Source organism: Sipha flava, unplaced genomic scaffold (genome assembly GCF_003268045.1).
Source record: "Sipha flava isolate LNK unplaced genomic scaffold, YSA_version1 1_pilon_pilon, whole genome shotgun sequence".
Classification (NCBI taxonomy): domain Eukaryota; kingdom Metazoa; phylum Arthropoda; class Insecta; order Hemiptera; family Aphididae; genus Sipha; species Sipha flava.
Window position 1 is genome coordinate 920,627 of NW_020272783.1, and position 27,714 is coordinate 948,340.

At 29.0% G+C, this 27,714-nt stretch overlaps 2 protein-coding genes across 9 annotated transcripts in view; one reads left to right on the forward strand and one right to left on the reverse strand.

The window, feature by feature from the left end:
- The first annotated feature begins 1,656 nt into the window (after positions 1 to 1,656).
- LOC112681995 (alkylglycerol monooxygenase-like) lies at positions 1,657 to 8,231 on the forward strand. The gene is made up of 9 exons (XM_025552412.1): positions 1,657 to 1,989; positions 3,807 to 3,934; positions 4,013 to 4,164; positions 4,239 to 4,342; positions 4,413 to 4,575; positions 4,660 to 4,811; positions 4,913 to 5,047; positions 5,111 to 5,230; positions 7,901 to 8,231. The coding sequence occupies exons 1-9, from the start codon at positions 1,870 to 1,872 to the stop codon at positions 8,144 to 8,146; spliced, it is 1,320 nt and encodes a 439-aa protein (XP_025408197.1). The 5' UTR covers positions 1,657 to 1,869; the 3' UTR covers positions 8,147 to 8,231.
- A 774-nt stretch (positions 8,232 to 9,005) lies between these two features.
- The window catches only part of LOC112681996, an 86,719-nt gene continuing 68,010 nt past the window's right edge, over positions 9,006 to 27,714 (reverse strand). For 7 of the 8 annotated variants that reach the window (XM_025552417.1, XM_025552413.1, XM_025552415.1 and 4 more), the window contains 5 exons: positions 17,929 to 18,041; positions 17,604 to 17,773; positions 13,652 to 13,879; positions 12,293 to 12,558; positions 9,451 to 9,542 (listed from right to left, as the gene is read on the reverse strand). In XM_025552417.1, the coding sequence (XP_025408202.1) occupies positions 9,451 to 9,542; positions 12,293 to 12,558; positions 13,652 to 13,879; positions 17,604 to 17,773; positions 17,929 to 17,991 (819 nt within the window). In that variant the 5' untranslated portion in view covers positions 17,992 to 18,041. Of the gene's footprint in view, positions 9,543 to 12,292; positions 12,559 to 13,651; positions 13,880 to 17,603; positions 17,774 to 17,928; positions 18,042 to 27,714 lie in introns of all 8 variants that reach the window. The other variant, XM_025552421.1, reaches the window with a different exon arrangement.

Here is a 27,714-nt window from a genome sequence, read left to right on the forward strand (position 1 = left end):
TTGTGCCCGTTAGAGTATTTTGGTTGATTTCTCGGGGGGTGTCCAATAATTAATGAGCTTCAAAAACAAAATGTTCTGAATTTACTAATATTTTTTTTACTGATGCAAAAATATATTGATTTTACTTTTTTTAAATTACTATTTTAGGAATTGACAAGAAATTTTACATTTGAAACTCTGTTAATAATAGACAAGTTAAACGTTATTACTTATAACTGATTACTTACATTTATTTTGAAATGTACTTTTTTATATTAATATTTTTGTATAATTACTTAACCCTTTTTAAACTAAAGTATCTCTATAGCAAAAGATCTAAGCTAGTATCTAACTTCGAGCTATCGTGACCCGACTATGTTTATACATTTTTAAAAATAGCTAACTATAGCCTAATGCTGATCAAAATTATAAAATAAACTTTTACAAATTTATTTATAGTTGGTTTTTTAATCTTCACTTTTTTTCACTTAGAGAAGATATAACTGGTTTATTTTATATTTTGTAGTATTATTTTAGAATAATAAAAATATAAATATTATATTAAAAATTTACAAATTTACAAATTTATTTATAGCTGGTTTTTTAATCTTCACTTTTTTTCACTTAGAGAAGATATAACTGGTTTATTTTATATTTTGTAGTATTATTTTAGAATAATAAAAATAATAATAATAATTTGTTAAATATTGTAAATATTGTATACTTAATAAATTCTGGCACATTGATACGTTATTTCTTCATAATTCCTAATACCTATAATTGGTTCATAATACTAATTATTTATAATATTATAATGAATAGGTATTTAGTAGGTACTTACGTTATTCAGAATTCACCTGGTATTTACAGCACGACGGTCGACGAAAAAATGAATGATAAATTGACAAATATTAATATTATTACTAAACATGCCTGATTAATCGTAAATAAATCTTACAGAATGTCGTCGAATCTAATCAAATTAGTTTAATTTTTGTCATTTATATAAAAATACCATTTATTTTATAATAAAAATATAATCTTGTATTATAAAATTATTGATAATACCAATATATTAAGTACTTTTTTTTTTAAAGTCGGTTGGAATGTTCTCCATTTCTGGATCACCCCCCCCCCCCCATCATATACTCTTGTAAATCTATATTGTACCATGTATCTATGTTAAAAATTGTACATCTTCAACACAGATAAAAATTTGGGCGCTGTTTACAAAAAAAAATAATAAAAAAGCAATTTAGGTGCAGTTTACGTATGCCCATGAAAACTGTAGTTCACGCACAGTAAACTTTCGGGACCGGGAGTGAAAATCTGTCCGTTAGTAGTCGATTTACATAAATCGGTATTTCTAAGTGGAAAACTGTCTTTACGCGTTTTCGCATTCATGGACGTTTATTGCAATCGTCACGTATTAGCTTTAGTGAAACACTAAAAACACATTCGAGGGAAATTTGTCTTGCGCAGTGTTACAGTCGCGTTCGCACGCGAACACGGCTAGGCCTCGGCAGTGCACGGAATCGATCTACAGATATTGTTACATAACCGCCGGAGTTACCGGTGGAAAAATGTTTAAGAAGCCATATCGGAAGAAAAGAGGAAAAAAAAACCGCCTACGTGTATTGGATTTCACCGAAACTTCTCGCTACCGGTGTCGAATGCGCACGGTATGCGCGGACGCGGTTAACGCAGTCTTTTATCAGACGGTTCCAGCGGCCGCCGCGGTCTCCGGAGATCTTCCGCGAGCGACGGCCATAATTCGTTCGCGATCGCCTTCGCGCCTGTCCCTCGCCATCCCTGCCGAGCGCCAGCACCGGCCGTTGCGTTCCCCACCGAGCGGAGGACAAACGACCCGGAGGATCGAGGGCCCGCGCGATGGGTTCGGATACGGTCGGCGACGCATCCGCGGTCCAGCTGTGGGACATGTTTTACCTGGGCGATCCGCGACGGCACATGCACAACGACGTCAAACACGTACCGCAACTGTACGCGCAGGTAAATCGGACGCAGCAGCAGACGTGTGTTTGACGTGACCATCGGCCGGCTAGGGTTACGCGGCTAGGTTACGGGGCGCCGTTGCAGAGAAGAAAACATCCGCGCTAAACCGATAAACCTTACCGTACGCGCGATGAACCGACCCCGGGTGTCGCACGTGTTCCACGGCCGCGGGGCTGACCGCGCCACCGCACAGCTGTATTGTCGTTAGTCGGGTACCGTGAACTTCACGTTGTCTCCTCGCAAAGGCCGTTCGAAGGACATCGTTTCGCGATTGCCCACGTTTAATCCGATCGGAAAACGTGTACGGGGGAGGTTTTAATTCGATAATTTTTCTGCAGGGACTCGTAGTCGAGACGTTTTTCAACGGTTTACGACTGGTGCGTGTCGTCCTAAACGCTACTTATTCGATTTACGAGCGTGCGAACACATCCTCCGTCGTATAGTTGGCAGCTTCAATAAAAATATTGTTCCAAACGCGTAGCAGTAGTTTAATTATCATTGATCCGCGCACGATATTTTGATAATTCGTGGCGAAGACATTTATATAAAATATAATATGATTCATATTATTATTCTAATGCTTCTAAGCTGACACATAATCTGATCATTGTCACCGGCCCAGGGAGATAAATCTCCCCAACTCCCCTGGCCAGTACGCCACTGATTTGTTGCATTCTCTATGAATACTAATAACTATTGTTTGATGATAGTATTATACATTATTATGATACAATCAATAAATAATATTAAAATGATAAATTCAAGTTATTGCAATTGCCAAAAATACTACTAGGGTAAAAAATTTAGGTATAATTATTGATTGGAATATACATATTAGTGGTATGGTTATGCGTTTAAGGTAAATTATTTTTAAAATTTATAAACTAAACGAACTCTTACCTAAGGAAATTATGTACTCAATATACAATGTACACAGACCGCTGGAAATATAATAAAATCAAGTGCTAAGAATCTGTCTAAACAAAACAAATCTAAAAGGTTCCACAGCATCTAACTATAATATTCTAAAAATATTTCTAGTCAGGTTATTGTACAAGCAATCCATCATATTGAATGTATCGAAAAAATAATTTTAATTAAGCCAATAAGCGTGGAAATAGAGCTCGTGATATCTAAGTTTACAGAACGAAAAATAATGTTGGTAAACATTTTTTTGATTAACTAGATCTATTTAATTTCAATTAAATGCCAGTGTATTTAAAAGATATACATATTTCATATTGTTAATACAAAGTCTAAATGTATAATAAATAAAAAATCTATTACAAACTGGTTGCAAGGTGACCTTCAATTTTAGTTTCTTAATAAAAATTTTATAAAACGTTGTATAGTAAATTGTGTATGAATTTAAATTTTATTTAATCGTTTTAAAATATTCCATAACTCAATTTCCTCCCCCCCCACAAACTTAACTCAAGAGTCAAATACATTATATGAATTATTTAATTTAAATATTTCGAATTTATTGTATTAAAAATTGCTTAAATAAAAATAAATACAATTATAATTTTAACATTTATAATAAACTAAAATTTGTTCTGAGGACACCATTTTTATTATCTATTGTTATTTATTTTGAAATTCTGATTTATACATTTTAATTGTGGTCGTAAGGCTACGAATACAGTTTCTCATTATAGATGATTTTTAAAAGACTTAATCTTAAAGAAAGCCAAAAATTAAATGCTAAAAATTAAAAAAAAAACAAGGGGTCTGCGTGTATGATTATTAAGTGTTATCGACTATCGGTAATCGTAGAATTATTATTTACGCCACCGTTACGATTGATCCAGGCATGGCCATATTTCTTGACTCTGTTGGTGTTGGAAAACGGATTGCGGCTGTGGCAGAGGAAAGAAATCCTCAGACTTAACGATAGCATCACTTCCATGAGCCATGCGATTTTGCAAGAGTGTGCCAAGTACGTGATTGGAAATAGTTTAATGCGATTGTTGTAATGGAAAAAAAAATAAATTCAAATTATTAATCGTTTATATAGATTTGTGTACAAGGGATCAGAATATTGTGTATACTTTTGGATTTACAGTAATTACAGGATTTGCGAATTACCTTGGAACTCGGTAATTTTTTGGTATTTCGCGGCAATTGCAGTCGATTTTTGTTATTATTGGATGCACAGAGCCAGCCACGGTAAAGTATCCGTTGTAGCATCTACAAAAAAAAAAAAAAAGCTCAGTTAATCAGATCGTGTTTTATTTTTATAGAAATTCACTTATTTTGGGCTCAACACCAGGTCCATCATAGCTCTGAAGAGTTTAACGTCACTGTCGGCGTAAGGCAATCGGTATTTCAAAGTTTAGTAGGGGTTGTAAGTAGAAAAAAAACCGTTAAACCATTTGATTTGCCGGTTTAATAGTTACGAGTTGAAATGTTGTTAGGTGTGTTATGCACCTTTGGCTTTATTGGTCCCACCAGTTTTGCTATTAGTACACCAACAGCTGAGTCTCTTATATCAGATTTGGATCCACACTGAGACCGTAGAAACGCTCGGGCCCTTAAGTTATGTTTTCAACACTCCGGCGTTCCACAGGGTGCATCATGGTAAAATATTAAAATTATATTGAAATGGACACCTGCGAATTTTGTCGTTACATATTATTCAAAAGGGCTTAAATAATTGTGTAGGGAGCACACTGTATTGTTTGGATAAGAATTACGGAGGCGTATTGATTATATGGGATAGAATATTTGGAACGTTTCAAGACTTTATTCCGGACAAGCCCATCACATATGGCTTAGTGTATCAGAAAAACACGTTTAATCCTCTGTCCTTACAAGTAAATATCCGTCGCGTGGACCCAGTCGTAGTGGTCCATAACCATTCAAGTATGCGAATAAGGTTAATTTATTCATCAATTGCATATTATATTTTTCATAGTTTTTTTACAACTTAAACATATATTACAAATGGATCAGTATGAAGGGTTGGAAGAACAAATTTAAATCAGTCATTAAGGGACCTAGCTGGATACCGGGTCTGTCGTGGACAGGGCAAGATGGAAGACGTGCTAGTGTAATAGACAATGTATTAATCATGTAGTGTTATATTTTTAAAAATTGTATTCAATTGATTTAGGTTAAAGGACTTAGGAAAAAATATGACGTAAAGTTATCCTTGCTATTGAAGTTTTACGTAGTAGTCCATTTTGTTGCAGTTGTTAACGGATATTTCACGTTGACAAAAACACCTCGTTCTGTAAGTATAGTAATGTTAATCATAACATTAATATCGATATTTTCGATACCCGAGTGTAAATAGTCTAAAATTTTTTTTATTTGTACACTTAATTCAACAATCTCAACTAACAAATAAATAACAAATAAAAATTTTTGTAATTCACTTAACAAATTATTTTATTACGCTAATCATTATAATATCAATAATTAAACATCAATTACACACATAGGTATCTTTTTCACATAGTTTTAGGGTTTGAATTATAATTTTTAACAACACATCACAATATTAAAATCACATACATATTTATTTAATTTCAATATTTCAAAACTTAAAAGTAACACTAAATTACATTTTATATCAACTAAATATAATAGCTACATCTACATGATAGTCATAAAAACACAAAATATTTAAATAGAAATTAGAAACTTAGTAAGAATATCGAGCAAATTTTTGTTTGGGTAATAAACTTTTTTAGGTAAGTAGTAAAAAATCCTTAGTAGTAAATTTCACACCACCCATAAGTATGTTTTTCTAAGGATATTTTTACTTCAAAGATAATTTTTAGCGTTTTGGTAAATAATGATCAAGATTATTTTAAAAAATAATACTTTTAATGAAATTTCAAAATAAATCAGAAAGTTTATTTTTAATCTGAATAATTTCTAAATTGCTCAAACGTTTCATTGCAATATTAATATTAAATTAATAAATAAAGTTTTTATGTAAATATATAAAAAGAAAAATAATAGAAAATTAACTGACATAAAGATGTAAAAGATGCAGTATCATGTTGTTTTTTAATTTTATTCAAATATTATTTTTAAAATGTATCTCCACAAGTTATAAGAAATGCGATTTCATATAAAAATCGTTATTATTTATTTAAATTCCAATGATCCAAATTAACGGTATACAATATAGGTACTATAATATAGTATAACTATACAACTACACGATTTTACCACATGATGTTTTTAATATAATGGCTTCTGATTGTTGCAATTGACTGAATTCGATTGTACTCAAATTCATGAATGGATTATTTTACTTTATTTATTTTTTATAACAAATTGGGATAATATTATAAGTGAGAACAAAGGACAGGTTATTTTTTCAATCCAATTAATATAAGTCAGTTGTTTGTAATATTTAGCAATTTATTTCACTGCCTAACTTGTTTAAAAAACTGTATAAAACTAATAACACTGGTCAATCCATACATAAATACAAGTACATAACAGTTTTTTTATTATTAAAATATTAGCGTACACAGCATAAATGTATGGATTAATTAATATTCAAAGAAATATTTTTATATAGGTATATATATATTGATATTGAACAAATAAACCTATTTAATTAGATCAGCTAATGGAAGAGAAAAAAAAATGTTGTTTGTTTTTAATTAATACTCTAAAACTAAATATAATAATTCACAGTAATAAATGATAGTAAATTATTTAATTGGGTTATTATATTTGTAATTTAAAAATTATACGAGTTAATAAATTTTAAATTTATTTTAAGAACTAAAAAGTAAAATTATTTATCGTACTTTCGTAACCTTAAGCACATTACTACGAAATATAACGATGATGACATCCTACATATATAAATGTATGCTATGTATTAAATAATTTATTATATTTTATAAAGGGATTTATTAGCCGTAGGAGTTTTGATTTTAGTGTGAACAATGAGTATTTTAATATTTTATGTTTCTACTTGTATTTGTAATAGGACGTAGAACATATTATAATGTAAAATAAAACACCATGTTAATTTTAATTAGGGAATGTGAAAGCTACGAAACTAATCCTACAATTTTATGATTGAAAAAGAATTCAATGATGCAATGATATTTATTTTATTTTATATAGTATATGTTATATTTTATTTAACATTTGTTAATTTCGAACACAATAATAAGTTATAAACCACTGAAACCATTAATTGGGTCAGTTAATTGTAATTATGTAACAAGTGGATTTTTATTATATTTTATTTTTAATTTGTGTAAAAAAAAAACACGCACATTTTAAATATAAAATACTGAACAAAATTGTTTTAAAAAATACTGAATTATATTCATATAAATAGAATACGGTTTTAAATTAATTTTGGTGATAACAAAAAAAAAACTTGAGTCAGTAATTCGGTGCCATCAGACTATTTTTGAAATATTATTTAAAAAAAAAAAAAAGAGTCTGTAAAAATACAATTCAATATTTTTTTAAAAATTAGTAGTATAATAATTTGTCATAACAATTTAGAAGAAACTTAAAACGTATTATGTGTGCTAGACAACCTTTGTACAATGAGGTATTTATATTATTTATTTATTTAATATTTGTGTTAAATTATCAGTTCATTTAAGCTTAAATCGATTTACTTTTGTTAGTGAATCAAATTTAAAAATCGGATTTTCATACATAATATTGATACAATGTGTCATTATTTCGTTATATTATTTATGTATTTATATTATAAGAGTATAAGATTGGTTCACCGTTGGTATTGTATTGTTAAAATTATGTAAATCGAATAAAACGCATAAAACCCGGACGAAAATACAATGGCTGTAATATATTTACTACGTTGTGAAATGCAAATGTAAAAGGAAATAATTTTGTAATAATTAGCAAACAGTTGAAGTTTAACGTTAAATAATTTTTGTTCTAGGATATAAGCATCACGTGTATGGCGATTTCCACGTTTTATATTGTCTGGTCATTGACGAACATAGGTTTAATATTTGATAAATCCTCGTGGGCAAATTATTTTGAACTTTCAAGATGTTTAGTCGCGTTCGTACATCTTATGTATTTTGAACCATCAGAATTACTAAGTATATTCGCTGTAAACGCATATCAGTGGTTAATGGGTATTTCGATTGTTTTTTGGGCTACAACATGTTTGATACGTTAACTATTCACCTTTATTACACAATTTTATGTTCATTTTCGTGACGTGTATAAAACAAATTATACTCATAAGCGTTTATTGCTAAGAAAAAAAAAATAAAAAACAATAAAAAATAAGAATAACAATAAATAAATAATTTAACACATTAACATGTCGAAAGAATAATCATATTTAAGCTTAGCTTGATAAATATTCAAAAGTGATTATTGGCATGGTTAAAAAAAACTGATTTTTTATGTAAAAAATTGCAACGTATTCAACGATTTATAAAAAAAAAAAAAAAAACAATTATTCCTTATAATAAAGTATAACTTACTACTTAGTTTGAATACATTTTTTTCAATCTCAAATTCTAAAATACTTAACTTCACTTAACATTAGTACATATTTCATATACATATACAGTAGAATCCGTTTAAGATGCTCTCCAAGGGACCAGTTATAAATAGCGTCTTAAACGGGAAATCGTATTACGCGGGAACAAAAAAATTTTTAATATATTTTGCAATACATCCATGTTATATATATATAAATTATATTTTTTACTTTGCAGAGTAAATTATATTACCTATTTCAAAAAAATGTCTTTCTTTCATTGTTTCAAAGTTTTGATGTTTTTTGAATACAGGAAGTTTTCAATTTTATTAAGATGATATATCGTTTCGTCAGCGTTGTCAAAAGATGCAATTAATCTTCTTAGCTCATTAACATGATCAAGTGCATTTGTTACTATTTGTCATTATTCATTATGGTTATTATTAGTGAGGTATTTCTTTAAATTGTATACAATGTATATGTATATACAATATATTTTTATATGAACATCATTGACAAGACGAGCGTATTATCCAGAGTTAATTACATGTTAAATGTTGTCAAAATCAAGAGACTCGTAAAAATGAGCGTATTAGTTGGGAAATCGTCTTAAGTGAGAGCGTCTGAAACGGGTTCTACTGTATAATGTTTCTTTTGGCTTTATTAAAGTCTAAACCATATAACTATGTAAAATAACCGTTATCAACTATCCTCTAGACATGTCAAACATATGAGATAAAAAAAAAAAATAATGAAAAATCAATGATTGCCATTAATCAGAAATTAACTTTAGGGCGATAATTTCTGTTACGTAACAATATTTACAGTTTTATAACAACTTATAGATATAGTACATGTTTCACATTTAATACAAATAATATAGATAACTAATGCATTTCTGTGAATACACATAAAATCATCACATTTAATTTTGTTAAATTGTTTATTAATAATAAATGTGTTTTGTAATAATATCAGTTTATTGAAAGACGTTACCTATACATAATATCTTCGGTACTATTTTCTGATGGGCCGAATTCTTCACGATCTAATGAATTCATCAGCTCTTCGTTTTGATTTCGAACTAAAATAATAGTATAATAAATATTAGTTCGACTGCGTGAAAATGAGTGGTGTAACATAATGTTATTAGTTTATTTATTTACCGTTTAAATTAAAATTGTTTTAAAAGTATTTAATAAACTTTTTGAATATACCAATACAATATGCTTAAAAAAATGTACCACGATTTATAAATAATTAAAGTTGGTAAATAAACCAGGTAACATAGATCATAAACCTATGTCAGCAGTCATCTATACGTATTTATTTATGCCAGATAAAAATAAATCAATTTGGTTGATATAATAATTTAATTTATATTTCATACTTAATGTTATTAATTTTGTAACGTATCATGAATAAGTGACAACTTAATACTATAATTAGTTTGTACGAAATCTTATTTGCCAACTTGAGAATACGCACACACCAAAGAACAATCACGACGATTAATTATTATACGTTTCGTCGTATCTTAACATGTCGATGAATGCGTTGATTTATCTCAACATGGTCACATATGTACACAAATATAACGAGCGCACAGTCAATCGTAATTAAAATAATGAAAATATATTACAATAATCGGTACTTTTTTTTTTCATTCAAAAAAGCCATATAAAATAACAATTCTTGTTAAACAATCGTTATGCTACCCACGAACTTCGCCGTCACACGTTTTATGAGAGCAAATACAGATATCTTATATAGTACAATAGCAAAGGAAATAGTTACTACACTCGGTGTGGACACTTCGGCCGAATTGTGGTAAAGCGAGAAATTACGACATTAGGCTGGAAAACACGTACGTGACGTTACACGGGTGAGCCTCATAAAGAAGTGGGTACCCATGTCCCGTACACCTATTACTTACCAACTGGCCCCTTGAAACGAGTGTCCGACGCCACTGGACAATTTAAATAATACGCCATATGGTACCGACGCGTTTTCGTGAATCACGTATCCGTATTATGACTAAAATTGCGCTACAATAGATGTTCTTTCAAATAAAGTTGCAAAGATTTTCATCATTTATTTTTTTCACTTCAATTAATCGTGGATGATCGTTTGAATGTTGTCAAATTAGGGTGAAAATATACTGAAACGTTCGTCCGATAACATCGTGTGTTTTGGTTATTGTTTTTCGTTTTTTTTTTTCTAATTTATATTACGCACATTATAATTGTTCGATTCAAAAACATTACACGATGTGAATATAAGAAACAAATATTATTTTTTTTCAGGAATATTTTCTGATACTCTCTATATCTGAAATTAATTTTACTTTACACAAAATCATAGTGAAAACATGTTATATTATTATTAATAATTTCATTTTATTTTTTAAACACAATAAAAAACTAGAGTGAATAAGAAATGTAATCCCTGATAGTGTTTCTATATTATTTTTCTATATGCATTTATAATTTCTATACTATGAACACATTTATCGGCTCGAATACATGACATCGACAAAATACATATACTGATGTAATAAAATAACCAAATTTACAGGTGCACACGTTACATCTGTTATAAATAGCCAAGTGTTATTATAATTTCATATACATACCAGTATATGAATGCCGAACGTCCGTTTTGTACAAAAACAAAAATAATTAAATCACTGAGGTTCTATTTACCGTTATCACAGATAATATATTATTATGCGTACAGCATTTTAGTAATTAATTTAATTTAAATACGATGTAAGTAATTTAGAGATAGGTAACATGATCGAATTGTGTATTTGTGTGTCATAAATTTATGCTTATATATATTTACCTAATATAAAATTAAAATATGTACGAATTTTTTTTAGTGGGTGACAAAAAATAAGATAATTGAAGTTTGTTATACTATTTTTTGTTTTCAATTACGTCACAGTCGCTAGAAATATTACGGAATCTACCAATATATAGTGCTTTCAGTATTGACATGATGTGGCGCATTTGCGTGATAAAATTAACTATAATAATTGTAATGTGGAGAAATGAATTGTGAGGTAACCATAGCCTATGTAAGATTTCATGAGATTTTCGTACAGTGAAAACTGATGGGGTAATAACTGGAGACAGTTGGAAATAAATTGTTTGTCAATGGTGAAACAGGCTTTCACGAAAGTTTGCTCTATCGGAAATCCATGCAAAACGATTAAAATCGTTAGCTAGTATAGTATTAATAGTATTCATGTTAAAAACACCAGAAGTTTTCTAAAATAAAAAGATAAATTGGATTAACTAGAAATTTTCCAAAGTTTAACACTCAGGAATAATAGAGAAATATACTTATACATATCAATATTTAGAATATCAATATTATTTATGTTAATGAACTTTAAAAATCATTGCCAAACCAATAGTTTTATAATGTGTTGTTGAAATTTTGTTTTCATTTAACGCTTCAAATTTACTTTATTGTTATTATTTATACTTTAAAATAAACTATAAATTATAAGACATGTTTATAAGCTCTGCTATGTTTCAAAAAACTAATATATATTCGTACCTATGTATCAATAACGAGTAAGTGTATGATAAGCACAGTAAATAAAACAAACAGTCGTCAGTGACCCATTTAGTGATTTATTTATAAGTATATTGTGTGCCACTAATATTTTATCAATTACATTTTTATAGCTTGTGAACCATTGAAAGAAACGAATGGTATCGCATTTACAAGTTTAATTTTAAAAATTGTCTTTGAACTCATCATACGCATACTTAATACAGAAAATCGTGTACAACCATAGTTTTAACAATAATAGTTTACCGAGTTCATCAATCACGGGGGCCATTCTCAGAGTCACACCGACTAACAGCATGCAAGTAATGAGCAAGAGACCAGCGGTGATAATTATTGTCCATCTAGCTCTTTGAGGTAAATCATCCGGATGTATAGTGGGTACGGGGTGAGGTCTCATTACGTTTTGTTTTTCATCCCCAAATCTCGTTCTTCGACTTTTCTTTTTTATTCGGGTCTTTGGATTCTGAGTCTCGATGTAATTTCGATTATCTTCCGACATCCCGGCAGTAGACCTAATACATAAATTCAGCCATTTATAATTTATCTATATAACTTGTCATAATCATGTACTTCTATTTTGGTTATAAATTATCATTATGTAGACATTTAATGTTATTTATGAACATAGAAACAACATAAATAACCATAAACTACAACAGAAATGGTATAAACTCAATCGAGTTAAAATATAAAGCGGTAACCGTATTTTCACTAGGTACCATACAATTATTTTTCTCGATACTGTTTTCAACAATATTGAGTTAAAATTCAAAAACTAAATTAACTATTGATATTTATATTTACCAACTAAACAATTAAATGTGAACAACACTTTAGTAATATGTGATATTTATATTTTGTTTTCTTTGTACATTTTTGAAATTAGTTTTTTTATCATAGTCTTTCGTAAATTATAATGTTACAAATAAGAGTGAAATTATTGAAATTGTAAATTAAAAAGTTATTCAGATATATCTTATAATTGCTTTATATAATGACATATATAATAAAAACATTTAAAATATATAGCTATCGATAAATTAATAAATACTTATTAAACTTTTTAGAATTTCTTTCACTGTTTTGTATATCTTATATTATTATCTTGATGTTATTAAAACTGGAGAATTTAACAGTAAAAAAATAATTTTTGTTTCGTTTATTGAGAAAGTTTAAATATTTAAAGTAAATATCAAATTTTATTTATTTTATGATTGATTACAGTTTGAATACTACCTATTATATTTCTTTAAAGAAGGTAGCTTTATATCTATTGTATATTGTTAATTATATTTTGTTTAAAAAGTTATTAGTTTATGAACGTAAAACAACTAAACTTAGAGTGTGTATACTAAATTACATTAATTTGTAAACAATTTTAAATTAATTATGTTTTTTTATTTTATGGTTAAAAAGTTAAAAGTTCTGATAAGTTTTCTAGCGGTTGTGGTCGATTTTATTATAATTTTTATTATCACACAAAATAATAATAAAACATTTCTGACATAATGAGAATTAATTTCCTGTAAGTTAATTTCCTGTAATCATAAATGTAATTAATAATAAAATGTCCTTGATTTATACGATGAACTTTTAAAACTTTACCTTTGCAACGCTGCAGTAAGTATATGTCCTCCTAAATAAGGTACAGGTCTTTGAGTTTGAGGAAATTCTTCAACTTGAGATTGTTCTTCTTGTCGAACGATCCCATCGCAATGGTGATGATGGTGATGAAACAATTTGTGATCCAGATCATGTCTATGATGATGGTGATGATGATGATTGTGATGATGGTGTTTATGACATGAGTGCATGCATCGACCCTTTCTGCGTCTGATATTTTGTAAAATTAAAACAAAAAGTACCAACAACGGATCATTAGTAAAATTTGAGCAATATTAATATTTTCTTATAATTATGTATTAAGATAAACAAATAGGATTTAATGGTTCATGTAAGTGGTATCATGACTTTGCTGTTCATAAAAGAAATAATACATTTTGAACATTAAAAGTATTTATTTTAATTTTGTATTGTGTGCATTATACATATATGACTTATCATTATGTATGTAAAATAAATATTCATTTTCAATTAATTAAGTTTTAGTTACTTTATTATTATCCCCAAATAATTCATATATATTTTTAAATAAATATTTAAATTTAAATTTATTAGATGATATCGAATAATTATTTTGTTGAAAAATTATAAAATTTGCAGTACCTACTATTAATTGTTATTTTTCTATGGAATATAGGCTAATAATGATCGCATCTATCATCGTTTAAATTAAGATGAAAGTTATTATTTATGTTTTTTTTTTTTTTGCATTCGGTTATTCTCACTTATGATCGCTATGAAACGCGATGAAATATCTGAAAAAATAATCATCACCGCATTACGGCTATAAGTCTTATAATTCTGTTGATGGACATATATTTTTGGGGTAAAACAACAAAACGGTTCTTGGAGGATACAGTATATTATTGTGGCATTAATTTAGTACGCAGTATAAAAACTAAATAAAGTTAAAGAATAAAAGAAACATTGAACGGGTTCGAGTGGAAGTACAAAAGTGATACATAATATTACGACTCGACGATATATATTTTAACAGGTAGGTATTAGAAACCCAAGGAATAGTGTAATAAAACTACGACATTTGTCAACCAACTTGGAATGAACGGTGACGAATAGTTTCGCAGTTATTTTATAATTAGGTCAAACAAACGATATTTAGTAGAACAATTGCGATACTTTCAGTGATCAATAATACTTTCTGGAACTTATCACATGTATCGTACATGACTTCCCGTTTGCCGGTGTTCCGTTGCGTTCGTATACACACACACACACACACACACACACACACACACACACACACACACACATATTTTTGGAAATTAACCGTTGTCGTTCGTTTTCATTAAATTGCGGAACAAAAACCCTAACTGTCAACGAATATTATTATATAATTGTAGACCAAAGGCACTTGGCGGTTAAGAGGCAAAAACGCCACACGCGTGTACAATGTAATATGTACGTAAGCCGTGTGCGTCTAAATGAAAATCAATCATCAATTACAAATCAATCAAATCAATTACAAATACGGCACTACGACTCCTACCCAAAAACATGGTCATATGTCTAACCAAAATTTTAAATGGCTGCTTTAGACTTTACTACTTCCCGTCAGTCTGGAAGCGAGCAATTATAATCTCTATTCCGAAATCTGGCAAGGATCCCCAGAAACCGGACAGTTACAGACCAATAGCTCTGCTTTATTCCATCTCAAAGGTATACGAGAAAACCATTCTCCTAGAACTCCAAAAATACCTAGCTGATACCATTAAACCTGAGCAAGCAGCTTTCCGTCAAGAACATTCTACCACACAACAACTAATCAATCCAATAACCCTTATCAGTAATAATCTCAAAAACTGCACTCATACAGCCACTGCTTTCATCGATGTAGAAAAGGCATTCGACCGCGTTTGGCATGAGGGCCTATTCTTCAAAATGTCAACCGTAAACATTCCAACAGATTTCATTCAAATAATACAATTGTTTTTGTTAAATCGAACTTTTAGTGTCCGGTTAACTGACAAACTGTCTTCTCCAAGAGATATCCTAGCAGGTGTACCTCAAGGATTCTGCCTAGGCCCCAATTCTGTACTTAATTTTTACAAACGACATCCCCGTAACCGTTAAGGCATCCGTTGTTCTTTTCGCAGATGACACCATGTTCTATACCAGCAACTAAAACCCAATTAGGGCAAAAATTCAACTTCAAAGATAACTTCGACTGACCTTCGGCTGGTTTACAAAATGGTATCTCCACATAAATACTGCCAAAACCGTTGCTTTAGTGTTTAGTCATAAATGGACAACAAACCTACCTCAACTATCTCTCAATGGCACCACGATTCCTTGGTCCAATCATGTGAAATACTTAGGAGTCACAATTGGTCGTACACTCAACTTCGGGAAACACGTGCATGACTCAGTAAAAAAAGAAACAAGAACTCGTGGAATACTTTACCCAATTCTAAACAGGAACAACCCAGTTATATTAATATGCTGAAGATGTACATCATTCCCATTCCGACATACACTGGATCTACCTGGGCTCCCTTTATCTCAAACGCTCAATGGCGTCAACTCGAGGTAGTTCAAACAATAGGCACAAGAATGATACTCGGCATTCCAACATACGTGAAGAACGAGATAACGTTGTCTACCACCAATCTTAAGAACTCAAAACAACCATCCAACTTTAAGCCTCCGCACTTTCCTTCAAAAACAAATATTCAAGATTACACCACATCAGAGAGCTAGGCTATTTACCCCCCTTAACAAATCTCTAATAATCCAATAAACAACCAAAATCTAGTCCCTTCGAGTGGGCCACACAAATCTCAAATACAGCTTAGTTAAACTACCATCTCTAACTAGCAAAGGCAATAGCCTCGTGTAGTAAAAGACCTCTGGGTCGTTCGATAAGCAAACCAAAAGCGAAAATCAATAATAAACCCGTTGTTATTTGATTTTCGATATAATTGTGTACTAATTGAAATTTTTCTGAACCTGTACGCAGTGGCGGATCCAGGGGGTCTAGAGGCCTGGCACCCCCCCCAGACTAAAATATATTCGATCTATTATATTACTATACAGAAGCGTCATTTGGGGGAGAGGGTCAGGGTACGCGGTTGCACTCCTTAATTTTATAATACTCATAGTTACAACTGGGCTGCGGCCTTCTGAAATAATGCATGATTATTAATATGATTAAAATTAAATTATATTTTAATTTTTTGATATTGACACTTATCAATATTGGTATACTTTTAATCTTGATTACAACATTAATTACAATGATATTATTGATTACAACATTACATTGGTCAGAAAAAAATATCGAGCTATCAATTAATTGAGTAAACGGTAGAATGATATAATAGATATTATCCACTTATTGTTTAATCATGGAATAATTGTACGTGCGCAGCACAAAACGCAAACTTGTCTTAATACGATCATATGGTATGATTCTTACCTATATATTTAGTTATGATTTTTGACTATTTAATGTTGATGCAATGTTTCCGGTCTATGGTGTATGAAAATAATTGAAAGCAGAATAATGTACATATACACATATCTATTTTTATATGGCCAAATTATTGAACATAAAAAAAAGCTAAAATGTTTGCTATTATATTCGATGAAATTACTGACATGTCACAAGTCGAACTCATTTTATCAATAAGATATATATATATATATATATATATGATGGGAAAAACTATGAATGATTCATTAAATTTGTTGATGGCTATAAATTAATTAATACAGTGGCATAGCTAGGATATTTAAACGAGAGAGGCTAAACACTTTTTTGGGCTGTTTAGATAAGAAAAAATTTGGGAGTTCACCGTTCCTTTTTCTCATAGCCAAATTTATAAATGTATTTCCAGAATTTTTAAATACTTATAATAATATTTATTTAAAAATAATTTATAAAAATAATAAATTAACAGTGGTATAAACGTACCCGAGTTTGCGTTTGTTTTTCGAGTTTTTTTCCGCCAGTCGTTGTACCAATAACTTTGGCTGTATCCTCCATTTGAGTTTGGCCTCACAAATATCCGCCTTGATGGATATCACTTTGCGATTGACTAACGCTGCTAGGATGTGATGCACTGAATAGTCTTCGTAGTCTAGCTAATAAAGTACAGAATCGATTAGAAAAAAATAAAAATAAAAAAATTTGTAAACAACGACATAAAAATAAAAATGGCCCTTTATACTAAAAAAAGAAAAAAAAGGAAAAGAAGGTCATTAGAGCGAATTGTTTCGTTGTAATGTGACACACTCACGTCGCCCGATTGCTCTGGGTCCGTCGAAACTGCCTTCTCTTGTACTCGTAGTTTCGTATTCATTACTTAAACTTTCGATGAATTACAATTGCTGGCAGTCACATTGTAACCTGCTGTTATATGAAACAATATGCAATTAATAACACGTAATTTGGTTCTTAATGGTATTATGTTAAGGGATCGCAAAATGACAACTTAGCTAAAGCTAAAGTATGTATAGTGCGCGTTTTTTGCTTCGACTATAATAATTAAATCCATATTATAAAAAGTTAATTTTTGTCCTCGAATGATTTAATGATGCATAGGAAATTAGTATAAAAGTTACTTAAGTTTACCGTTTAATATTTTAAAACGATAAAAATGAATGCATTTAAGAACCTAATTGTAATATGTAAAACTTAAATAAAATTAATAATTTTTAAACGATTAAATTATTTAGATAAACACAGACATTGAAGGTACGTATTTTTTTGAATATTAGGATCTTCCATATTTTTAAAAACTTTAAAGATACATACATGTGAAGAAGATCATTATTAAAATTAATTCATTGATTACATTTAACATTTATTGTTAAATTAGTACCTATATATAATTTTATAATTGTTAACATATTTATAATGACCGAGTATGTATAAATTATATAGGTAATCGAGAATCATAGAGTTGAGTATTTAATAAAATAATTTTTATTTTCATAAAAAGGAAAATGTAAATGCTTTGATGAGTTATATCAAAAACTGTACATATGAATTATATGTTTCGTTTATTTAATACTTTATTTATATAAATATAAGTTTTTATAAGTAATTGAGTTGCAAATGGTTTCTATCATGACGAATTTTTAATGATTTGTAAAATAAATTGAGATGAAGCCGTGACAGTCGATTTCTGTATATCACCATATCGCTATTTTCACGAAGAATTTTTGTGGAATTTTTTAACTCAAAATTATCCGCGAAATCGTATTCACTTTAAAAATCTGTGAAATAAAGCTGAGCTCATATTTTTAAGTTTATATTGTGCTAAATATATTTTGTTGAACGTTCAAATGAAAACTTTCAAATAATAGGGATAAATAATATTGTATACATTATCATAAATTGTTATTTACTGTCCATAAATATGTAAAGGTATTTTTATTGTTCTCGGTATAAATGTATATGAAAAAATATAATAAAATCTTGAAATGTATTGGTTTATGTTAAATCAGTGTTGTTTTCATATTGAAAATTAAATAAATTTGTACGCAATAAAATAGAGGTGTTCGTATGAATCTTAAACTTTATGAAACTCGCCGACTAGTATTATATACATTAGAAATATTTATTTATATTACATTGTAGTTAAACTAACTAGTTCACTAAGTTTGAACAATATCTATATATGATTCAAACTTTTTACTACAAAAATATTGGTGACTCCATTATTCAAACTATTTTAATTAAGTTATTTTTCAATAACCTCGCATAGTAAGCGATTTGCATATGTGTATAGTAAAATCATAATATTTTCGTAACCGTTTGGATTTGTACTTGTTACCGTAAAAATTAGAAATTGATGTTTATACGCTCAACGAATTAATGTTCAATATCCATACTACGCGACAGTAGATCCTATACTCATAATAGTGTTTCAGTATATTTGTTTAAATTTCAAACTATTTATCGTAATCGTATACTGCCAAATCGATATCGGGTGCATCAGATAATCGGAAAGAAAAAAAAACCGTATACATAAGTACTTGCCATTCGGCATGCTGTTTGACCGGCCGAGCTCAGGCGTTCGATGATGATGAATTATTTCAAACGTAATAGTTGAACGCGCTTGTAAAGCGTGTGCGAAGCGGACACAGACAAAATGCGAGTTGTATACGCGTTTCGCAGTTAAGTATAAGTATTAATAACGGGGTACGCAGTGTATGGTATATTATATATCCGGTGCGGAAGAGAATCTTTGGGGTACCGTAAGTGACGAGAGAAAACGGTCTCGGTGATGGGACGGTGGTGACGGTGCGAGGAGGGTTGAGTTTAATAAAATAAATGTATTATGAAACATAATGGAATGTGTATAGGCTACGGGCGAGACACTCGAGAAACTTCCACCGGCGAATTGAGAAGAACAAAGAAGGAAACCAGGCTGCGCGCGCTTTATTTTTTCGTTGACAAGAAAAAAAAAAGCAATCGAATGATCGAAGGCTGGCGGCGAAGAAAAATGAATGATTTATCACCTCGCGTTAATCCCTGGTAAAATATGTGCGTATCAATTACTTTGATGTGATATTTAATCATCATGTATTATGCATAATATCTGCATGTTATGCATTGTTTGTTTATCCAACGGTCCATACTATTATCTGCGTCCCTATTTAAATACCTGTTATGTAAGTTTTTGATCGATTAAAGGAAACACGAATATATGTACGTAGGGCGTTCGAGGTGCGCATGTATATCATCGGTAGGTTCCTTGACCCGAAGTATTTGAGTTTTTGAATTTTGTTATTAAAAATTTTCATTTTTTGCCACGATGATGTGGTTTTTTCAGATCATAACGCATAAGATATGTATAATATATACAATATATTATATTGGCCGTAAAGAATTATTTAGATGGTGCAAAAATCATTTTTATCCGATAAATATTCGGCGAATGCAATAAACATAGTTCAATTTTAAACTTAAAATAAAAATAATTGTACAAAAATGTATTTTTAACTTTCATTCCATTTGAATTTTTATTCCAAGAAAATATTGGAAAATACGAAATATTGAATTCCAAAATTATTAGAAAACTTAATACAACGCTGCATTCGGTGAATTAAAATATTAAGGTTTTCTTAAATTACCAGGAACATAAAAGTTCGAGGTACTGCCGATTATACCATGTTCGTACGTTTAAGATTAATCGTATGTTATTTCATAGGCCAATATCGTTTTATAATGACATTTGAGTTAGTTTAATATTTCTACTCGTTTCTAATCACTTTTTTTGTGCACTCTGATGGTTTCTTATATAAGTACTTACATCATCTACGGGTTGAAAAGATGAAAAAACAAATTTTTTTTTAAATAGTTTTCTAAAATACCACGAAAAAATGTACGAGTGATTACTACTCAGTTTTGGGTATCTTTACAGTATCTTTCGTCTATATTTTTATATAATAAATCATTTGATTCTGTGCATAATATTTTAATCGTTTAAAAGAGTTTTTCGGTAGAATGTGCTTAGATAAACAAGATATAGGGTAAACCAGAATGATTTATGATGTTCTGGAAGTATTTTGGTGGCTATGTGTCTTTTATATATACAGACATTTGAGAGACCATTATGTATATAAGTTTTCAATATAAGTATATATCTGAAATATAGATTATTATTAGTTTGAAACAATAAACTAGATAACTGGATAAATTAGTTGTATTCATTTCCTAATTGATTCAATAGTATTAATAAATAATACCTAAAATATGATTATAAAATCAAATCACAAGAAAAAAATGTCATATTGAAGTGTTTAAGTAAAATAAAAACAATTTTATAAAACCACCTATGTTGTTTGATTTTTAAACGAAATATCTATTTTTAAGACAAATATGTTATAGTAAAATGCTCAAAATCTGTAGTACTTAATTAAACCTCTTGAATTTTCTCTTTGATAAAGTAATGATTTTCATGAAAATATTATGTTTCTAGATATTGCATGCGAGTTTAATAATTTAAATATAAATATGTTGTTTCGATGTACGAATTGATTATCTGCTGAAAGCTTTATTAAAATTATTATTAATTATTTTATTTGAATAAAAATTTTGAATCCAATAAACATATTTAAACTCGTCACATGAATATGATTTTGATAGATAAATTAGAAAATGACCATAAATATTTTGAATCGATATGACAGTAAATAGCATATTATTTGATAATTTGTTAAATACGTTTTAATCGTATGGTCACCGATGAAATAAATATTATTGTATTGATTTACTAATGGGTCACAAAAAAGCGACATACTCGTAAAATCAAATTATAAGCAATAAGTACTTGATTTTGATTTATGTCTGAGTGGTAAAATTTATAATTAATATCAGCAAGTGAAGATATTGTGTGTAAAGTGTCACCTAAAGATTCAGTTTGATGGCTATCACGTTTTTATAATAATATCAAAAAAAATTATTCGATTTGACACATTTTTCGATTAAATAAATCCAAATCGAGCATTTGCATTTCGCAATAAAACCTTAACAATCGAGTTCTACTTAAGTTAACCAAATTCACATTGAGACCCCATAAAAACCCGATTAAAAACTTTAAATCTCACGATAGGGCACGAGGATTCGACATTTTTTGTTCAAGTTATACGCTCGTATATGAAATAACACAGGGTCAGAATGTTACAGTTGTAAACCTGTTAAGTTAAGTTGTTAAGTTGTAAGAATAATAATGAAAACAAATCGAATAAATGAACTATCTTCTCACATTTCAGCAGAAAAAAAACTTCGACCCGTTACTAACGTGACCGTAGGCACGTCGAAGTACTTCGACTCGTATTATAGATCATGTCACGGAAACTGGACCGTCAGAGATGATCGGAGCGGAGAAACCCCGTCCCTGGAGCATACTGCCCTTACCATTTTGCGAGACTTATGTAAACTCAACCTACACACATAATACAATATTCATACACTTTCTCTTTAGTCCGCGCCGTCGGCCGAAATAATACACTTCGTTGTGCATAGGTACTTTCCGTTAAAACGCGATACGACGAACTGTTACAGTGCACACAATCGTCGGCCTCCGCTCAACGCTATGCTTAATGTGAAACTTATTTTTCCCGTCGTTCTGTTATCGTAACCGACTCGGCACACTTGAGCAAATTATAATGTATAGGTTATAATCATTAATTCGTACGGGTTTTAGGCTTAGGGTTTGGAATACGGAATTGAATTCTTATGCGGCTTTTAAAATTATTCATTAAACTAGGAGCTTAATGTGACCGTAGAAAATGTGCACGAGTCTTACTTATACGGAATAATTTAATATTGTTTAAACCCGAATGTAATAATATAACTGATGTACATTTTCAACATTTATAAAGCACTTCAAATTGTTACGCTAACTATGTGATTTCCGGTAAACACGAATGTAAAACAAGTTCTTGTACGAGCGTCTCTGTCGAAATTTCACATGGAAGATCTTCATAAACGAAAATTGAACGCCACGGTAACCTGCACAGAGTTATTTCTCCGGTTAATTCTGAGAGATGAGTATTACGATGGAAATATTGTTCCGTAACCAGAGTAAGCTGTACCACAACAACAGAATTACATATAATTTTAAATTAAATGAGTAAAACCCATGTTCAAATCTCTCCCGGTGGTTAGTTTGTCAAACATATGATTTCGTTTTCGATTTTAATTAATTTTTATTATATTCAAATTTCTGACATTCTAATACGATACGATGTTGTTTTTTGAGGAATTTTGCATACGTAAAAAAATAAAAATGTATAGATTCAAAGAAAATTCGAACAAAAGTAAGGTGGAAATAAAATGAACAATCCTGTAGACTATGGTATATTTTTTAACACGTGAATGGATCTTATCATTTTAGAAATATGAAACCCAAAGGAATGGCATAAAAAATAAATATATTTATAAATATGATTAAATACAATAACGAGGATTCGGACGAAAACACATTGTTGAAAAAAAAAAGGTTTCTGAACAGTCGTTAGGAAGTATTATTTAAATAACGTATTATTATATTTTTTTGAGAAAGAAATTATTTTTTAAATTCAAGTATATGACATATTATAATTATAAAAACTACGCCTCTAAGAATATATTTAACCCTTTAATACGTTAATGCACCTATTGTGTAACAAATGTTTTTATGTTCAATGTAATAATTTTTCTCCCGTCATAATACGATATCAATGCGCTTACTGGGTACCGGAAAGCAGGACGTTAAGTTATGTGAAATATGATCTTTCAAAATATAAAACTGAGAAATGCGTTTCACAAAATGTCTCTCTACGGTATTCGAACGCGTATTACTTCGCAATCATCAACCAGGAAACAGTAAAAATCAATTGTTCAAAAGATACGAATAAACTTTATGATCTATTTATTAATAAATATTTAATGGTTGATTTTATTTGTTTTATTTTGATTATTTAACGACGTTTTGTGTTTCATTTATTAATCCTATTGTTCGGCATCATAACTGGCTGATTATGGGAAATAATCAATAGTATATTAGAACTGCAATATACTCATCAAATTAAATGAATAATTAATTGGCTTCAATCGGTCTTGGTGATCTCGAGAATATGACAGTTATTTTTTTCTGGGACAACCAACCCTCTTCTGTATACTTTTCGTATGTTCTTAGTCCATACAAAGTACACCTCATACAATCGTAGATCCAAAAACGATTAAAAGTTTTCTCAGTACTAACTTTTTTCAGTACCAGTATTAAAGAAAATATTTTTAATCATATACGTACATTGGGAATGTTCCAATCGTTGTAATCGCAAAATAATGCCCGAAAATATGTTTACTTCATTCCGATCGTTCCATGAACATAATACACCCATTACAAATTTATATAACCAGAGGGAGTATTTAATATGCTACACACTACGTTATTCAATATAATTTGAAGTTGAATAGCATACAATTAACATTTAAAATTATATTTAACATTTATGTTTAAAATTAATTGAAATCGAAACGTTACGAGTCTTACAATTCTATAGATGTAAGTGCAGCTGTTAGACAGCGCATTGGATTGGCAATACTCGATACTCCAATTTACAATTATTGTATAGGAGCGAATGATAATTGCCTATCCTAGTGAGCTAATGTATTATAACTATTTGCTCGATTCCTTTGTTAAATAATTTAAGTAATTTATCACTTTTAATAAATCATTTAAAAACTACATTTAACATTAAACTATTAATTAATAAATATCATGCGATAATATCGTTATTTGGTGTATTTAAATATAGTATAGGAAGCTAATATTTTACTTTATGTATGGTTTTAATTTTTTAATTTTAGAAGAATAAAGTTATCAAATATTGGTTAATCCTGCCGATAATCTTAAACGTTTTTTGAAAATTAAATACATTTGGGTAAGTAATACTTTGTTAGGTTTTATTGTTGATAAAATTTATAGAATCATAAGTTCTTAAATATTTTACTGACGATTTAATTTTTCTAAAGGTCATCCGAAATTCAAACTGATTTCCATAATGCCATCGCGAGGGTTCGTTGAGCCAATTATTGCTATTTGGTTGCGTTGCAATATTACACGAGTGGGTTAAAACACACACATATATATATATAGTGAGTTATAGGTACTTGGCTCCTTCAAATATTTTTCGAGTCCTTTGAAAAATATCTGAAGTATGGTGTAAATATACGTCCAACACCACAGTTTACTCGTTTATTGTAAGCCGAGTTGAAAAAAAAGTAAAGCCCCAACTAAAATGTAAATTAATCACCACTTAATATATAGGTACTAACAAAGTAGCAGTTATCATTTGTTACGAAATCTGCTATAAAATCGTACGTTCTATAAAAGTGATAATGAAATGAAGTATGTCTGGAGTTAAATTTCAATAGTTCTTAACCATTAACTATATGTCCATATTCCGAATGCAATACAACATTTTTAGTTAAATTATTTGTTAAACATTTTTACTCGAAAACGACAAAAATACATTAATTAAGTGTATATATCGATTTCATGTTCGTAAATTCGTTTTTATACTTCTTGGCGACAATTGTTGTGGAACCCACTTACGATGTTTAAAATATATCATGTTTCAAAATGTAAAATGTATGACACTATTTAAAACCGTTAAAATCATGTATTGAACACTTAAAAAACCAATACTATAAAAAATGGTAAAAAATGTAAATAACTTGCACATATTTTCAGAAATAATAGCTAATAACATTTTAAGAAATCGATTTTTTTCAAAAACACATCAGTAGACCAAAAAAATATAGTTTGACATTGAAAAAACTCAACCTTGTAATTTAACCACGCATAGTGAATAACGTGACTTCAGATACCATCATGGAAAAACGAATGTACAGTTGACGTAACCCTGACAGTAATAACCGTAAGTATTTACCGTTGAATTAAATGGTAGGTTAGATATTAAGTGGTAGGTTAAATATTAATATTGAATTATTTAGTTTTGCCGATGACACTGCCATTTTAATATCTGATCCAACAGTTAATAATCTATATTACGAATCTAATAATATTTTAAATACCGTTTATGGGTGGTTTTGTAAGAATAAATTAAAATTGAATTTAACAAAATCTAAATTTAATAAATTTGAATTTTATTCATCCAATATTTTTACAAATAATAATTTAATAGTCTCACTTCAACCTACAGTTATAATTGTATTAATCTTGAAAATGTATTAGAAATTAAATATCTGGGATTAATTCTGGATTATAGGCTAAAATGGGATAGGTATATAAATTTTATAAATAACAATTTACGTAAATTCTTCTACATATTTAAAGATTCTAAATATATATTTAATAATTATTATAAAAGAATTATTTATTTATCCCTAGTACAATCTTTCTATTCTTATGGTATATCAATTTGGGGAGGAACCTATAATATCCATTTATCCAGACTAAAAGTTACTATAAATTATCTTATCAAATATTTATTTAATTTACCTTTTCAATCTAGAACTATCACTTTATATGAGTCACTAAATATAAAAAATTTCAAGTTTATTTATTATTTGTCTGTTCAGATAGATTTATAAACACAAACATTTAATAGCAATATTTGATCATGAACATAAAACTGGGTTTGAACAAAATATTAATCTATGCTTACCAAATTACACTAAAGTTTTTGGTCAAAAAAGTACATTTTATATTGGCTTACATTTATGTGTTTCATTTAATATTAATATAAATAATTTTAAGAATCTTTCTCTCCTTTTAAAAAAATATATAAAAAAATTAAATTTAGATTGTTTTTAATTTTTGTTATTGCCTTTTATTATTGACCTCTTTATTATATTGTTTTTACTACTTTTAATGATCTTTATATATTTGTTTTTAGTCTAAGACTCCTTTTACTGTTATTTAATATAATTTATACTTTTAATTATCATTTAAATAGAGTAATTATATCTTACATACATTCTTTTAAAAACTGGCTCTCCCAGCACAAGCTTGCTTTTTTGTGAGTGCTGCAATATTGTCAATTTTTTTTTTTTTATATAAAATGTATTAAGTTATATTTTATGTATATACCTACCTATATTATTATTTTGTTTTAATATGTAAAGATGTTAATTGTTGCAACAAAGTTATTATTATTATATTATTAAAAATATGTGCAGGCTTCATTTATTTCAATTCTGATTTTTTTGCTGGCTTATATATTGTAATGTCAAATAAGTAGACTCATTTTAGACCACAAATTATTTTATTTTTTATTTTTTAATGCATTTTAGTGGTTTAATTTCTTTTCCAAGTTAAAAAATAACCGAATATAAGCAATTTGATCTGCTGTTATTTACACGGGTATAGCAGATTATAAAATACGTAGTTAATAATAATTAATACGTAATAATAAAAATAAAAATACAAAAATTGAATTTTTTATTAATAAAAGTTTTATTTATCTAACAAATTGTTTGAACTGTGCACCATAGTGCTGTAAACAATACTCAATATGAATTAAAAATTCTCGGTTAATAGCAGTATTTCTGCAAATAC